This window comes from Pseudorca crassidens, chromosome 3, assembly GCF_039906515.1.
Source record: "Pseudorca crassidens isolate mPseCra1 chromosome 3, mPseCra1.hap1, whole genome shotgun sequence".
NCBI lineage: Eukaryota > Metazoa > Chordata > Mammalia > Artiodactyla > Delphinidae > Pseudorca > Pseudorca crassidens.
The window spans coordinates 90880057-90897967 of NC_090298.1; the positions used below are offsets into that span (position 1 = coordinate 90880057).

The 17911-nt window shown below is 40.5% G+C and overlaps 1 protein-coding gene across 1 annotated transcript; it reads left to right on the forward strand.

Annotated features, from left to right (window-relative positions):
* Positions 1–8645: 8645 nt before the first annotated feature.
* On the forward strand, positions 8646–15540 carry TSLP (thymic stromal lymphopoietin). The gene is made up of 6 exons (XM_067730224.1): positions 8646–8869; positions 9652–9845; positions 11034–11170; positions 11953–12105; positions 12501–12758; positions 14727–15540. Exons 1-6 carry the CDS (start codon positions 8646–8648, stop codon positions 14841–14843), a joined length of 1083 nt encoding a protein of 360 aa, XP_067586325.1. The 3' UTR covers positions 14844–15540.
* Positions 15541–17911: the final 2371 nt, after the last annotated feature.

The window sequence follows — 17911 nt, forward strand, 5'->3', positions numbered from 1 at the left end:
ATATAAAACTATGGTTTTATATTGGCACATATACATCTAGGTATATGACAAGGTATCTTTTATAATCAATGGAAGAAAATGAATTATTCAAAAGTTAATATTCAGATAACCATCTGTTTAAGAAAAAAAAGTAGATACCCGTCTTACACCTAACCCAGAGTAAATTCCAGAGAGATCAATGATTTAAATGTAAAAATTGAAACCAGGATAGTACTAGTATGAACAAAAATTGTTTCCTTGTTTTCAATCCAGAATGGGTAAGGGCTTTCTAGCTATGACACAAAAGAAGACACGAGAAAAAATACTGATTAATTCAATTAGATTTTAAAAAATAAACCTGCACAGCAGAAACCACTATAGGCAGAGTCAAAGACAAATCACAAACCTAAAGATAATATTTTCTATTTACATGACAAAGGGATAATTTCCCTTAATTTATAAAGCTCTCTCTCAAATTAATAAGAAAATTACCAACAACAATTTAGAAAATCAGACAAAGCATTTAAGCACAGAGCTCACATAAAAAATGAAATTTAAATGACCCTTAAACTACATAAACTAGAGATTTTTACAATAAACTTTAAAGCAACCACAAGGAAAAATAATTTTTCACCCATCAACTTGACAAAATAAGTAATTTTCTTAACACCCGATGTTGACAGGGAACCCATGTTCTCATATGTTACTGATGTGAGACTATATTATTGGTAACTCTGTAGATAGATAATGGATGATGTAGATAGATAGATAATATCTACCCAAATTACAAATGAATATACCTTTTGACAGCAACTTTACTTGTAGGAATTTATCTTACAGATAATTCACACATGGGCAAAATGTGCTAACTGATGAATGCACAAAGTTATTAACTGAAGCATTATTTCATATAGCAGATTGGAAATAATTTCATAAAAACAGGAAACTTTAAATAAATTTTGATGTTTTCATACAAATGGAGTACTGTGAAACAACAAAAATTCTTTATGAAATAACTGGAAACAGTGTCTAAAGCATATTATTATTTGAAGAAAAGAGGGCTCATAATAGTGTATTACACTGTTACCATTTCTGTGAAAATAGAAATAAACAGATACATATAACATTTTGGTGCTATGTATAAACATATGTACATATATACATATGTATATAATATCTCTAGAAGAATATAAAAAGAATAGTATTCATATAAAGTTTTTAGAAACTAAATTGTTTTCAAACATATATATTTGTTTAAAAAATTACAAAACTATGCATGGGAATGATAAACGCCAAATTCATAGTAATAATTACTTTGGGAAAGGAATAGTAATTATAGGAATTATGGAATGACACACAGAGGCTTCAAATTTATCTGTGATTATTTGGCAGGTTTTCATTTTGATATAATTTGAAATTTAGGCAACAGTACAAGACTAGAACAAAGAACTCTCATATATCCTTTACCTCACTTTATCTATTTTTTCATCTCTATCCTCTCTTATTCTCTTATTCTTTTTTCTCTCTTTCCCTACACACACACACACACACACACACACACACACACACACACACACACTTTTTTCTGAATTATTTGAGAGTAGGTTGCACACATAACGCTCCTTTACCCTTAAATAATAACGATGGTATAATTATCAAAATGAGAAAATTTAACATTGATATAATATGATTAGCTAATCCATAGTGCATTGCATCTGTAATGTTGTATTTCTTTTTTAAAAAATCTGAAGCAAATATGGCAAAATGTTAAAACTGTTAGAGTTGATTAGCAGGGATATGGATGTTTTGTTATTCTCTACAATTTCTGTATCTTTAAAATAGTTCCCATTTCCTAAAATACAGAACATAAAGATGATTTGAGTATTATGTTTAATGATTTCATCTAGTACTTTTTTTTAATCAGTCATCAATAAATGTGTATTTTTTATCTACCATGGAGACTGAAAAGAAGTAGAAGTTCCTGGCCTCGAGGATCTAGACCCTAGTTTCCAACTAAGGAATGCTTGTTTTCTACAACTTGTCAGATAGATATGCATGTTATAGACTGAATGTTTGTGTCCCCTACCCCCAACCCCAGACAAAAAAATTCAGATGTTGAAGCCCTAATCCCCAATGTGATGGTCTTTGGAGATGGGGCCTTTGGCAGGTAATTAGGTCATATGTGTGGATCCCTCATAATGGAATTAGTGTTCTTATAAGAAGAGACACTGGAGAGATGATCTCTCTCTCTCTCTCTTTGCCATATGAGGATGCAGATGTCTGCAAGCCAGGAAGAGAGCTCTTACCAGAAACCAATCTGCCAGCACCTTGATCATGAACTCCCCAGCCTTCAGAACTGTGAGAAATAAGTGTCTCTTGTTTAAGCCACCCAGTTTATGCTATTCTGTTATTGAAGCCTAAGCAGAGGAAAACAGATACTTAGCCTCACTCTGCAATTGAAAAATAATGACTCATGAAGATTGTCACTCCAAACCCTTTGCCAAAATAGATAAATGGCCATGACTGCTCATTATATAAGTGCTCAGGATCCCTGTTTCTCAGGTGCAGGTGAGGCTGCACACACCCACTGAGACACCTAATGGTGTGCAATCTATCTGAAGAAGAGACTTGTGTGCTCATTGTTTTTGCACTTTAACTCATAAAATGCACAACTGGGCCTCTCCCCAAATATTCAAGGGCTTTTGTGTATATTAACTCCTCTTTAAATCATCCCAGTGAGGCATAAAGAGAAAAGAGAATGTGTAAGCAAATTGCCCTGAGTCAAAGTAAGGATCATATGCCCTCATCTCCTGATTCTTGAACTAAGTGACTATTCACTGACCCACTATATTGTTTTAATTATTATATCTCATGTTTCTTTAAAAAATCATTTATTTAGGGACTTCCCTGGTAGCACAGTGGTTAAGAATCCCCCTGCCAATGCAGGGGACATGGGTTCAATCCCTGGTCCGGGAAGATCCCACATGCCACGGAGCAGCTAAGCCTGTGTGCCACAACTACGGAGGCTGCGCTCTAGAGCCCACAAGCCACAACTACTGAGCCCACATGCTACAACTACTGAAGCCTGCACACCTAGAGCCTGTGCTCCGCAGCAAGAGAAGCCACCGCAATGAGAAGCCCACACACTGCAACGAACATTAGCCCCCGCTCGCCACAAGTAGAGAAAGCCCCCACGCAGGAACAAAGACCCAATGCAGCCAAAAATAAATAAATAAAATTTTAAAACAAACAAAAATAAATAAATAAAATCATTTGTTTATAAAACAAAATACCATAGGGCATTATCTGAATCTTTGGATTTACTTCAGTGCAACTAGTAGTTGCTTAATAAATATTAAATAGAATTGAGTTACATGAAGATATAATGAGTCAATGTGCTAGGCCCTAAGTTGAATGCAGATATAAGCATGATACTATGAATTGAAATGCATAGGTCTGAAATTATCAACATTATTCAAAAACTACTGTCCTCTAGAAGAAATCTCTTGAAGAAAAGTCACCAATAAAAAAAAAACTCTGACTCACTTTATAAAAATATGAGTATAAATGGAAAATAATTCAGTATCAGGAAAGTTTGGGGGTTTCGAGGAAACGCAAGTATTCTTCGTTGAATTCAATTACAATGAAGTTGTACACTGGCACATTCTTCTAATAGGAATAACAATCACAATACAATTCTATAAATCTCTTCTTTCAAACAGGTGAGAGTAGTCTGTATTCTCTGAGATATGGAGTTATCCAGGTTCTTTCCTGGTTTTGTAAAAGAACAAAGAATGAAGTACTCATTGTATATCTTGTTTATAGACTCCATCTCTTGCTTTCAAATGCATTTTTGGAACAACTGTTTTCTAAAAGAGATTGGAACTTTTAAAACTGTTAGAAGTACATGAGAAAGGACTTAGGAACTTGGGAGTATAATCAATATTCCTAGGTACTTATTGTGAATTAAAAGTTCACAGTACAAATTTTGAGGAACAAGGGTAAGAAGTCAGAACAAAAGGGGGAAAATTCCCTTGATTAAAAGACTATAAGTCATGGAGAAATTACTGGTTTGGGGCCACAGGATCCTCACACACTGTTGATGATCTTCTTTTTGATAAAAGGATGGTAAACACCATAGAAAGTGAACAACCAAACCTATTAAAAGGCTAAGTGGAATAATTCTCTAAACCAGAAGTCTTCAAACTTCTGTAAAAGGCCAAATACCAAATATGAAGCTTTGCAGGCCAGATGGTTTCTGTCTCAACTATTTAACTCTGTCTTTGCAGAGCAGAAGCAGGCAGAGACAATGCTGTAAACAAATGGGTGTTGCTGTGCCCCAATAAACTCTTTGCGAAAATAAGCAGGTGGATAGGATTCAGCCTACAGGCTGTAGTTTGCTGACCACCTGCTGTAAACCGCCAGCATTTTTTCTAGGTGATAACCCCACATGAGGACAGGCCCCAGGTCAAATTCTTAGACTCCATATTTATTTGCTGTCCATTTATCACCCTCAACTTTCCAGTCTCCTTCTCCTTTTCTTTGTTTTCCTTCCTCCACCCTCACCACGAGTCTGGAATTCTAGAATTCTTGGGCGGCCCCTTCTCAGAAACCCTGACTGGCTCTATGGAAAGAAAGTAGGCCTTAATGAGGCACAATCATAAACTAGTTGTTAGGAGTTTATTATGTTTAAGAGAGAAAATATTTAGGGTGATTGCTTAACCCAGATATCATTACTGGGCGTAGTGGGATTTACTATAGGGGAGATCTTTGGACGGCCTCCAACATACCAGATAAGAAATAAGCTAATGGCTACTGACTCACATACCACTTGACTCACATAACAGTCACTTTTCTTAAAACCCTTTTATACATAAACAGTAAGGGCTCAACTAAAAAGCAAATTACACAATAGAATCAGTAGATGGGTAGCTTTCTTACAAATCCTGGCTGGTGATATTACTATAAAGACATGTCATTTGGAAAAAAAAAAGAAAATTGCAGAATTTCTTATAACTCATCTTTCACAGTTAAGAGCAGGAAAAAGTCTAAATTTTAGAAAAAAAGTTAATTACGTATCAAGAGCCATGATTTCCTGGGCAAAAGTTGTAAAACTAGTATGATGCCACAAGGTAGACACAAAAGGTGAGGAAAGGAATGTTAGATGATGGCTTCAGGTGATGATCTACTGGTGATGACTGTAGGTAACTGTTTCCATCAGGGGGCCCACAGGAAACAAATGGCACATTTAAACTGGGCAATTGTAGGAGAGTTTAACAAAGGAACTATAGGGAAATTGATAATCATATAATTTATCGTTTAAATTGTGCTACTTTTGAGGGTATGAGGAAGATTTATTAATTAATTATGCCAAGACAATGGGTATAAACTGGGCCTAGCCCAGCCAAATCATAACATTTCAAGTAGAGCAGTACCTCCAGGCTAACAAGAATAAGAGCTATTATCACCCCTAGATCTAAAGAGACAGAGAGAGGAAGGGCATGGTTACCAGAACCTGAAAGGTAGAAAGATGAAAAAGTCAATCAACACAATCTGAGGCCCTGAGGAGAGAAAAGCATCCCATCTATGAGGAGCTAACAGGGATAAAGTGAGTGAATTAAAATCCCACCTTCACTGTCCTCCTACCCTCTGATCTCTTGTCAATATCTCCCATTGTCTGAACCCAGCCAGAAGTCAAAGGAGCCTGTTGATACAGTCCTATGGGTCAGCTTCCCTGATGTACAAAGCAGGATAGGGAAGGGTGAAGAATATATCTGGAGGGGAAAAGAGAAAATATCCAGCCTAGTAAATATCCTTGCAAAGGTATCCAGCACTGGAACTATCCTTCAGCTCTGACCTCTTCGACAGCATTTTTGAAGCATTCTAAGAAAGCTCAACTTCTACCTTCTTGAATAATCCTCTCCTTGTTCATTTCCTATTAGAGCGTAGAAAACAGTAAAGTAAGCAAGATCTTTTAACTCCAATTGGATGAGGTTTACACTGTTTCTCTCCAGAGGAATGAGCACAAGCACTAGGTTTTTATGCATGTATTTAGACTTCTTCACTCCCTAATATAAAAATATCTGGCAATATTTCTCGGCCATAGGCTGATTATGCAGGTATAACCAGCCTGAGAATAAAACAAGAAAAAAGGGATGTTTTTTGCATTTGTCACAGAAACTCCCTCACGTCACTTTCTGGTCTACAAATATCCCCAAAGGATCTTAGAGGAAGTATGGAGTTTGTTGATACCAGTCAATGATTCAGACCGACAGCAAGGCTGCTTGAGTACAAGTATATAACACAAAATTAATGGACAAAATGGATATATGCTGCAGTTATCACAAATCATACATTGACATTACATACTGCACATTACATAAATACTATACTATGCTGATGAACAATGAAGGTAGAGTATCAAGAAAGAAAGAATGTTCACCACTGCAAAGTGTGGCCCTTCCTTTCTGCATGAGTATATGAAAACCAAGAGGAGGAGTAATTATATGACCAGCATCCTGGAGAATCTAGAGTAATTCACTTTACTTCCAGGCCCAAAAGAATACCCATCTGCTGGAGAAAGTCCATTGTCACACATCTTAAAATATTACCAAGTTTGGTGTTATCCACTTTTCTTATCCATAGAGGGAGATCTCTCCCATTTCATCAATAACCTATCTGATAACGCTTCCATTTTTTAAAGTCCAATGACACTATGATTTAATAAGTTAAAAAAAAAATAGTATGCTTTTTTCCTAACAACTTGGATCTACTTCAAACACCAACTGAATTTCCCATGAGGACTAGCTACTTTAAATACTCTGGATAGTTAAAAGAAGAGGAGGAAAGAAGTAAATTTAAAAGATGGGAGGGAAAAAATAAGGGAATGAAAAAGAAAGGGAACTATTAATAAAATAAGAAATAAAAAATTAAGGAAATAAATAAATGACACCTTTTTAGTGAGGGTAGGAGAAAAGAGAGCTGGGTTCTGGGTCATTTTCTGGCCCATCTCATGGGTGAGAGTATTACCTTAGTTCTCCGAGTAATCACAGAGTGCTACAAATCATATCACTTTCCTACCACATGGAAGATACCCTTCTTGACCTAACCTAGGATTTCCCAAACTATACATGAAGCTACTGTTCACATCTTTAGCACTTGACCAAATAGAAAGAGAGAAAACGCTCTTCAGCCCACTAGGAATTTTCAGAGATGCCCTTACCTGAATGGTTGTCCCAGGCAAGGCCTAAGTGGATTCTAGGAGTACAGTAGCAAAAAGTTATAAAGAGAAATCTTTATAGAGAGCTTCTTTCAAGAGGAAATGATTTGCTTCCTGACAATGATCTTAAAAGAAGATTAATATATACTTCAACTTATTGAGAATTTGAGTATATATTATATAGCACATAAGCTGAGCCTTACAGTGCTAACTATGATGATAATAGGCATAAGAAAAAGTGGCTTCCCCTAATGAACTTGTAGAGTCCATCATATTCTCTCCTTTGCAATGGTTGTTTGGAAGATCAGAATTCACTTTTGAACTTGTCTTAATTCTTCATTTCTTAATAATATTCTTCTATGGCCTTCCCTCACCTTCCTTATGTCTTGGTACATTTCCTCTGTCTTATCCTGACTGTTTTTTTACCTTCTAGTACCAATGCATTTACAGCAAGCCACTTCAAATGTTTTTGGAAAAAATTAAATTGATACGGAACAAATCAATTATTATAAACCATTCCCTGTTTCTAAGGAATGCACAGTCCAGTAAAAACATAAGGTTGAAAAACATTATTGATATATTATATAATAAATGGAGGTCGTAAGAGGGAAGCCCAAAATAAATATGGCTTAAAGGAAAGTGAGGTCACATCCAGGTAAGAGACCAATTTTGGAGGAGATGTCCAGTGAAATGAGCATTGAATAACAGGAGAATGCCTACACCTGAGGATGTGAGGCTGGGAAGAAGAAAGCTAAGGACACCTTTAGAGCATATTACCTTCAGCTGCTGTTTGGCAGAAGCCTAGGAGAATAAAGGGGACAAGGCTGGAAAGACAGCTTGGAGCCAGGTGGGGAAGGATGATTGTAAATGTCAAGGCAACCGGGGTTTACCAAGAGTTTTTGAGCAGAAAAGTGATATGATTGAAGTGATCTAAGAGGCTACATAGTAATAGATAAGGAAATTGGGGTCCCCAGGCACAAGTGTTTAGCAGTGTTTAACAGGCAAAGAGACATCTTCCAGGATGTCTGAGGAGGGAGGGGAACACTGTCTGCCCTATATCAACAAAAACCGCCATAGACGCAGTTTTAAAGGAAGAAACAAAGGAAGGGAGGCAGCTCGGTTACACCGTAGAACAGCGGTCCCCAACTATTTTGGCACCAGGGACTGGTTTCGTGGAACAACAATTTTTGCACAGATTGGGGGAGGGGATGGTTTCAGGACGATTCAAGCGCATTACATTTATTGTGCACTTTATTTCTATTATTACATTGTAATATATAATGCAATAATTATACAACTCACCATAATGCTGACACGAGGCAGAGTTCAGGCCATAATGTGAGCGGGGGCGGGCAGCTGTAAATACAGATGAAGCTTCGCTTCCCAGCCCACCACTCACCTCCTGATGAGCAGCGGGTTCCTAACAGGCCATGGACCGCTACCAGCCATGGCCAGGGACGTTGGGGACCCCTGCCCTAGAAGAATGCAAGTGGAACCTGGGCAAAAGCTGCTTTCCTCTGCCCCTGCCCCCTCAGCATATCCCAACCCAGTGAAGAAAGCTGTGTCTCAGGATCCTGTCCTCCTACCCAATCTCCAGCTGCCGATCAGAAACACCTCTCATGTCATAGCAGATGAATCAGGCTTTGGCATCATCCCACAAGACCCTGAAAAGTTGGTGATGCAGAGAGAGAGAGGCGGAGGAATTCTCTTCAAAGGTTACTGCCACGACATTAAATCCTAGACTTGGAGGGTTCCAGAAAAGCCCATCTTTGAAGTCAGCGGTGAATCAGCGGCTGTCCTACACTCCTATTAGCGCCACAACCTTTACCACCAGGCATTAACGAGCGAATTGGGTCCAGCTGTACTGGTACAGCTGTGGAACGCCGTCTATAAAAAAAGTTCACTTCTGGCTCGCGTCCTCACCCCACCCACCACCCCGATTCCGTACTTTTCCTGCTTCGCTCGCCACCCCCTGATGTTCCCAGGCTCGGCGTGGCCTGTGACATTTGCTAGTACTCACGTGGGGCGCCCTGTTTGTTTGGGCAGCTCACGGCGGCTCCGGAGATGACTCCTAGGAACTTCCCAAGGACCTGGACTCTGCAGGCTCTGACACGCAAGGCGGTTGGGGGATGGAAGGGGGGCAAGAGGGGAGTTGGGTGTCAGGAGAGCCCGGGGCAGCGCGGGCCAATCTCGTCTGGAGAGGGGTTCATCCCCCAGCAGCCCCGTCGGTTTGGGTCTTCCTTCCCTTCAACTCCCTGTTGGCGCTGTCATAGCACGGAAGGCGGCTAGGCATCCTCTAGGGCGCTCTCCCTAACTCACTTCGCAGCGTTTAAACTCCGTTTTCTGGATTCACACGAGTTTGCGAGGGCAAATCCAAGCCCGCCATCTCGTTGCTTCTCCCGTCCCTAAAACAGGTGCCGGAGCTCAGGCCCCAGCTGACCGAAATTGTCCAGGCTACGCAGCGTGGGGCTAAGGCTCGGCGCCGTGGCGCCGGGCGCACGAATTGTGCGAGCCTCTGGGCGAGCTGCGCGCTGGACAGCACCTTGCCTCGCTTGCTTCGCTGCTCACTGCGCCGTGCGGTCTGCCGGGATCCTGGCGTCTAGAGTTCCAGTTCCTAAACGCAGCCCTGAAGAGCGGGGCTGTGAAGGTGACAGGACCGTGGACTTTGTGGGTTTAAAAGTTCTTGAGGGGCTTCCCGGGGCTTCCCTGGTGGCGCAGTGGTTGGGAGTCCGCTTGCCGATGCAGGGGACACGGGTTCGTGACCCGGTCCGGAGGGATCCCACATGCCGCGGAGCGGCTGGGCCCGTGAGCCATGGCCGCTGAGCCTGCGCGTCCGGAGCCTGTGCTCCGCAGCGGGAGAGGCCACAACGGTGGGAGGCCCAAGTATCGCAAAAAAAAAAAAAAAAAAAAAAGTTCTTAACACCTACAGAACTTGCTAGAGGGACTGCAGCCCCTAAGTTGGCCCCAGTCACCCAAAAGTAGCACTTTCACGAAGTTGGTTAAGTGCTTTGGAAAGTAAGTTTTTTGAGGGTGAGGCCCATCAGATCTTTTCCCATTCATTTCAATTTCTTATCGTCCCTGCCCCTATGGTTCTGGTCACTAATGCATATTTAATGCCTTTGTCTGGAAGTGCAGTCCAAACCTGAAGCTGCACCCACCCTCCAAAGTATCCCATTAAGTGAGCACATGCGTTTTCTCAGTAGCCACAGAGAAGGAAAAGCACTAGTTGGAGGTGGCCAAAGGAAATGCTCAGAGTGTACAGCATGCAGGAGCAGTGGTACCTACTTTTTACAGTGGTTACTGTTTGGGGTGTTTTTCCCAAGAAAGGGGTTTGGTCTTAGAACCAGCCCTGTAGGAGAAAGATGTGGTTATCTCTTTCTTAAAGCACATTCAGGCACATATCAAAGGTTTAGGGCAAAGACAAAAGGAGGAAGGTGAGGGAAATTCTGATGATTTTACTAATGTTAAAATTCCATAGATTTGTCTAGGCTTTTTCTTTCATGTCATCAATTTAGAATTCTATAAAGGAAGAGAATGACCACAAGGAAAATCATTGGCCTAGGAGAAAAGAGCCCGTAGGCGTTTAGGTGTTATATATGTGGAGCCAGAAAGCTCTAGAGCATCAGGGAGACTCCAACCTAAGGCAACGATATGGGTGAATATGGGCTTCGTGTGCACTGGGAATGAGAGGCAACAAGTGGTGCCTGGGCACCTACCCCTAAGGCAGGCCCTGCAGCTCTAGAAGCAATTCAGTGTTGGTGGAAAGAGTTTAGTGTGAAACTGGGGTGGGATTGGGTTTCCAAGTACATTGCCTGATACCTTATTATTTGTTCAGTTTTTTTCAGGAAGATCTTCATCTTGCAACTGGTAGAGCTCGTGCTAACCTACAATTTTACTGACTGTGACTTTAAGAATATTAAAGATATTTACCAGGACGTCATTCATCCAGAACTGAATGTATATATAAATGGGGTAAGTGAAGAAACTTTTTTGAAATGTATTTTTATTGTAAGAGTAGGCACACACACACTACAATTTAACTTTCAAGGAAAGAAAAATAATTTGGAAAATAATCATGGCCCAGCATTTTGTCAAAAAAAAAAATTTACAAGTGGTACTGAAATATATTGGCTTCAAAACTGACTACCTAGAAATTGGCACACTAATTAATGTGCAGATGCTGATGATGAGCAGATATTGATAGGTGTCCAGCAAGGTTGTCTACTCTCTGTTAAATCCTCCTCACTAGTGGGGGGGGGGGGGGGGAAGACAGAGATTAAGGGCTTGAGAAAGAAAGAGAAAGAGAGGAGGGAATTCTTGTGAGCTAAGCCCTACCCAGTGAGGATAGCCTGGTAGAATGTACGCTTCAGGTCTTTCTAGTTTTCTAGATGCTTTAGGATGCCATTGTGGGATAAAGGTACTTCAGATTGTTTAATATACAGTAGGAATCATTTTCCTGATTATTCTAGTTTCTGGATAGAGCATGTATGTGTGAAATGCATGAAGATCTCCCTCTAGGACAGGATCATTCGATACCCAGTTTCAAACACTAGCAGGCACTATCTGAAGACCCTATATGTTTCACTACCTTGTCAAACACAGAAACAGACGCAAAGGAAACAAGTGCCTAAATGGAAACTGCTTTCAGAGCATCTTTAAAACCTGGGAACAATGGAAGGGGGTGGGGCGATGATTACTCCCGTGAATTTAAGTCTTGACCCTCTTTGTCGTATGCTATTTTTTCTTTCTTCCAGACGAAGAGTATCAGGTTTAACAAGTTCGTCTACTGTGAAGACGCGGTGAGTAAGTGGTTAGTGCTTCTGGCTTTCTCCAGAGAGATGCCAGGCATCCCGGGGAGGAGGTATCCTGCGGTGGGTAGAACCCCAGGTGGTGGCTGGGCTCCCAGGTGACGTTGACCCAGTAGGGACGTCTGGGCTGCGGGAAACCTCTGCGCCGGTGCCCAGCTCGGGACGCCACTTCCGTTCTAATATAAGGTGAGGAAGTCTGTCGGATCTGAGCGGGAGTCCGGGAGAGGCTCCTCCTACCCCTCGCCCTAGGGAGGAAAGGCAAATTGGGAACGGGGACCAGGGAACGACGTCAGGGGCACCCCTTGCGGGGTGCGAGCCTCCGCTCTCAGCGCTGCCCCTCGGACCTGCAGACGTGGGCGGAGCGAGAGCAGCGCGAGTCCTTTCTCCCTAAGCGCCCTCTGCAGTGTAACACCCCTCCTTCCTTCGCCTTCCTTGGGCTCTTTCTCCTCTGCTCACCCGAGACCTCTTTCCTCCTGCTCGAATCGCCTTTGTAGTGTCTCCCGCTCCTCTCCCTCCCCCCGCCCCCGCTGCCCCTTTCACTCATGTCTTATCAACTCTCTTTTTTTTTCTCCCTGGCGTTTTCTTCCTTTCTCGTAAATTTTGCCGCCTGCGAGCAGCCGGATTGCCTCGTTAAAATCGAGCACTTTACCTTTAAACCCATATACGGCTGCGCCTCACTTGCCAAGGAAACCTTCGCCAAGCAAACTAATGCTACGCTCTCCCTCAGGTGCTCAGGCTACTCCGGAATTCAGGTAAACCGATGCATCCGAAGGTCGCATTTTAATATCTTGGCGCTAACCTTGAATTCAAGTAGGGCTTCCGTGCAGAGTTGTGATTTTTATTTAGGTTCTGTCTTTCGAAGGGCAAATGAGCGGGTAAAACCTGTAGATTGTCGGTTAGTCCCACGTTGACAACTGGATTGAAACCCATCGGTTTCTAGGGTTCTGATTCTTTTGGCAGAATTGTGTTCTAAACCTTAGGCCAGTATTTCAAAGTATGAACACTGAGCTTCCTATATCAGAATGTCCTGGCTTCTCGAGCATGGGAGAGTGGTTGTCCAAAAGCCAATTCCCAGGGACCCAGGCTAGACCTTCAAAATCACAGTCCCCGTGTATGGGCTCTTTATGAGATTCTTATCCATTCCAAAGTATTATGAGCAGCATTGCTTGGGCTTATCATTTAATAATTGTATACGTCTTTCTTTAAATGTTAAATTATACATTAAATCTCTACCCCATGTTTGCGTAATTGCTTCTATGGGTGCTATTGCTCTCTCTTTACATAATGGACCTTTTGCATACGCAGTTACGTGCATTTGAATGAATGTGTAACTTTAAATATGGAAACAGTGCAGAGCTAGGGGCAGGAAGTCTGGGCACAGTCCTGCCTGATTTTGAATCCTAGCCCCCTAACTTCTGTGAAAATTTGGATAAATTACTTAGCCTCTGTGTGTTCAGTTTCATCTGCAAAATGAGGATCATACTAGCAAGTCCCATATAGAGTGTTTATGAGGATTAAATGAGTCAATATATGTAAAAGCACTTGGAACGGTGCCTGGTATGTAACAAGTTCTCAATAAATATTTATTTCAGCAGGCAAGAAAAGCAGGGAATTTATCTTCCTGATGACAATTTTTAAAAAGACAAAAAGAGACAGTGCAGATTTGTATGACTGCGGCCTATTAACCGGTGGACTTTATCAGTCTGCACACTGAGTGTCTGGGTGACCAAGGCTGTTAGTTTTTAGGGACTGAAGATTGAAGCTCAATACCAGGCAGCCATATGAAAAACCTGTTTGGCTCTATACCTTCTCTTAAGGAGACTCTGGCAAATCTACAGATGGCCACAGTGATGTTCATCCATATAAGAAGAGCGTAGAGGACAGGCTAGATAAGTTTGGACATGTGAAACATGTGAAAAAGGGAACGTCTGGAGTGATTTATTTCAGCCCTCTCCCAAGCCCAAAGGGAGAGAGCCTAAAACCAATAATATTTAATTATGATTTAGCAGACTGTAGATGGTAAGCCTTTGTAACCATGCTTTGTAACCTGGTGAACTTTATTGGTCTGAATACTGTGTGTCTAGGAGGCCCAGTCAATCACTACTTGAGAGTAATTCAGGTGAAGGAATATATCAGACGATTGCAATCTTTTTTTGACAGTTAGACTCCTCTTCAGAGTAAGCCTTCAGGTGTCTGTAGCACATCTAGGAGGTTGGGAGGGGCAGAAGGTGGGAGCACTTTGGGTACAAATAATAGGTCTACTGAATTGTATCTATGAAGAGGCATGAGATGACTCCTTTTCTTGAGGAATTTATGATCTTGTCAGGGAGATCATGAAATCATCAGCTATTTATCAATTTAATCATTCAGTAAATAGTGTTTCTTATCTATAAGGCATTGTGCTCAGTGCTACAGGGAATACCCATGATAAAACAGTAGGTAATTGAGAGCCAAGTTAAGTGAAAAACACTCTGAAGCACTAGAAGAATTTCCAAAAGAAATGTCTGAGCAATTAGCAGAGGGCTTGTGAAGGAGGTGGTGCTTGGCCTTGAAGTACTTGGGTGGAGAGGCAGGAGTGCATTCTTCTGGAGAAAGCACATAGGAGCAGTGTGTAGGTGTCTTGGGGGACAGACTGAGAGATTTGCATAAAGAAGACAAAATAACCAGCCACTCAAAGATAGTGACAATTAATTTTGACTATTGCTTCTCCTATTCCACAGATAAATAATACTCAGACAATGAAGAAAAGAAGGAAAAGAGAAGTCAAAACAGATAAATGCCTAGAACAAGTCTCATATTTGATAGAACTGTGGAGACGTTTCAGCCGCATTTCATAGAAACAAAGTAAACCTTCGGTAAAGTCACATTTCACAGCAACAAAGTTAATCATCTTTATTAGGTAAATGGAACTGTTAACTCTAACTGTGACATTTAAAAGACCACTAATAGTTTTTTTTAATTATAAAAGGGTTTCTAAGCTTATTTTTATAAGCTTTTATTGTTTAACGTAGGTTTATAATATGGGGGAAGTACTGTCCTTCAGATGTCGGAGGAGACCTTTTTTTAGCATTCATGCCTGAACCACTGAATTTGTGGCAGTAATTCTCAGCTGGAACTACATGAGCCCTGCTCAAAGAAAGAATCTAAAAGTGTAGTAGAAGGAGAACTTTTTCAAGGAAAAAAGTTGAACACTATAGCATGTAAACCTCTGTTTAAAAGGGAGACATTTCTTCCATGTGTACTGACACTTCTTGTCTTTTTATACCAAAAATTTACAAAAGAAGAGAATTAAAGAAAAAAGAGTGCACAAAAGTTGTACATATAATGAAGCAATCTGAAATAATTTCCAAGCAAAATATTGTGAAAGTATTCTAAGCCAAATTTTAAAAATTATCTAACAGACAAGAGTGGTGCCTGCAAGCCAATCCCGAAGAAGTGCCTTTGTTAGAGTTTAAATATATATATTTTTTAAATTTATGGAATGTATCTTTAATTTATTTTGTAAGCAGTTTTTTAAATGTACATATTACTTTGTTAATGATACTATATTTTTCTTAATAAAATAATTCTCAAATTCATTCCTTATGAATGGTCTTTTTAATGTAGTAGACAATTTTCACATACATACTTTTATGAGGGGCATCACTTTTCTACAGTTCTTTCCCTCCCCTCATCCTTGGAGCCACTGACCACTCCCCTTCTGCATTGTGCCTGTTGACCCTACCTATAGAGAGACTATTTGGGGATAGGTGGTTTCAGGATACTTTCCAATCATCCTTTTCTTGAATTTTTTTTTGATGCCTAACCTTCAAAATAGGCATCTCAATAGGCATTTAAAGTCATCTGTCTATGTTCTTTGTTTTAAAAAAGTTCCTTTAACTTTGTAGAACTGAATCTCCATTTTCTTATTATAGTCATATCAAAGTAAAGGTCAGGGGAAATTTCTCAAATGCTTTACTGATTTAAAAATATATAGTCTCTACCATCCCTCAAATCTGTAAATCAAATAAACTTATCCAAAAAATTAAAGGTATTTTTTTAATATCTCAATTGTATTTCTTTCTAAATCTTACAAACCAACTGTCTGAGAATTATGCCAGAGAATAATAATGAGCTCATCTGGCTTTTTTACCGTTCCTTTCCATTACTCAAAACTTTTAACTTTCCCCTGCATTGGCAGGCGGACTCTCAACCACTGCGCCACCAGGGAAGCCCCAAAAGTTTTAACTTTTTTCAAATGTTTTTGTTCTAGCTGGCATTATACTTTTTGAATACATCTATGCTTTTTGACATCCATTGTTTATAGAATATCAACTAATAAAGTTTCACTGATTGCTATTATCTACAATTATTTATGCCTAAACCTAAGGATAATGGTTTATGCATGAGGATAATAGCTAATTAACTTTCTTGAGTCTCAGATTCTACACCTCTGAAAGAAGGATGATGTTGCCTACATTATAGGATTATTATGAGAATTAAAATACACAATAAATATAAAGCCCTTGGCAAATAGTAAGAAAAACATTTTAAATTTAGCTGTTTAAATACCTGTTTCATTATAAAGATGAGAAATAAGGGTTGTTACAGAGTCTGGTAAATCTCTTTTTAGTTTTTAATTTTCTGTCTAAGACTGCTTTGTAGTAGTGGAAAGAATGTTGGAAAGTTTAATCACACAGTTGTTGACAGCTTGGCAATTTTGTACTTAAAATTTTTGTTTGAAGATTTTTGTTTCTGGCTAAGATGGAATAACAGGGTCTGGATTTACCTTCCTGCCTGAAACAACCTCCCCCAACCCAACACACACACACCCCCCAAGGAAAAATACACATACAAAATATATAGAGCAGTGGTTTTCAAAACACTGGATATCAAGTAATAAAGGACAATAATGCTGAAAGAAGGGAAACAAATGAGGTGAGCCTTACAGTTACCCAAGCTTACTGGCTTGAGTTTCCTGAACATGGCTCAGGGAGGGGATTCAGGCAGAGCCAGCAGGCTTCCTGAGTTGAGGAGACAGGCTGAGAGTCCAGAGAGACCAAGGCGGTAGAGTTCATATGACAAAGTACCAAGGGAGAGAGAGGCACACAGCGGAGGAAACCTGGAGACCTGCTGAATAATCTAGGGCAGCGGTCCCCAATCTTTTTGACACCAGGGACCAGTTTCGTGGAAGACAGTTTTTCCGGGGGTGTGTGGGGTGGTTCAGGCAGTAATGCGAGTGATGGGGAGCGGCAGACTAAGCTTCTCTCGCCCGCCGCTCACCTCCTGCCACGCGGCCCGGTTCCTAACAGGCTGCAGACCAGTACCAGTCTGCGGCCCGGGGGTTGGGGACCCCTGCTCCAGGGTGTCCCTAGAGTATTCAGCAGAGTACTGACCAGCACGTGTGTCCTCATGGGCACTGTGAGAAAACTGCACAAGACTGGGCAAAGAATCTTCTGAAATAACAGAGAATAGTGCCCAGTTCTCACTCAGGGCCAGAAAGATTCCTATTCCCATCAGCCAGACAGAAAAATCTCAATTCCTTAGGCATTGGGTAGGGTGCTCGGAAGAGTCTTATCTCACGAATGGAGAATAATTAGCCCAAGCCTAAGTGCTGCAGTGATCCCACCTAACAAATCTTAAAAGCAAGACTTGAAAGGATCAAAGAGTGTCCAAGTAACTTAGCTGCATTCCATAACAAACCTCAAGAATATTTATAGGAATAAAAAAGGTCCATCAAGGCAAAATTCACAATGTTTGGCATGCAATTTATCAGACACGAGGACGTAGGGAAATACAACCCATGATGAAAAGAAAAAATGAAAATTAAACAAAACTAACATAGAAGTTAAAATTAGCAGGCAAGGACATTAAAGCAATTTTTTGTAACTATTTTCAATAGGTCCAAAAATTTAAATAGAGACAA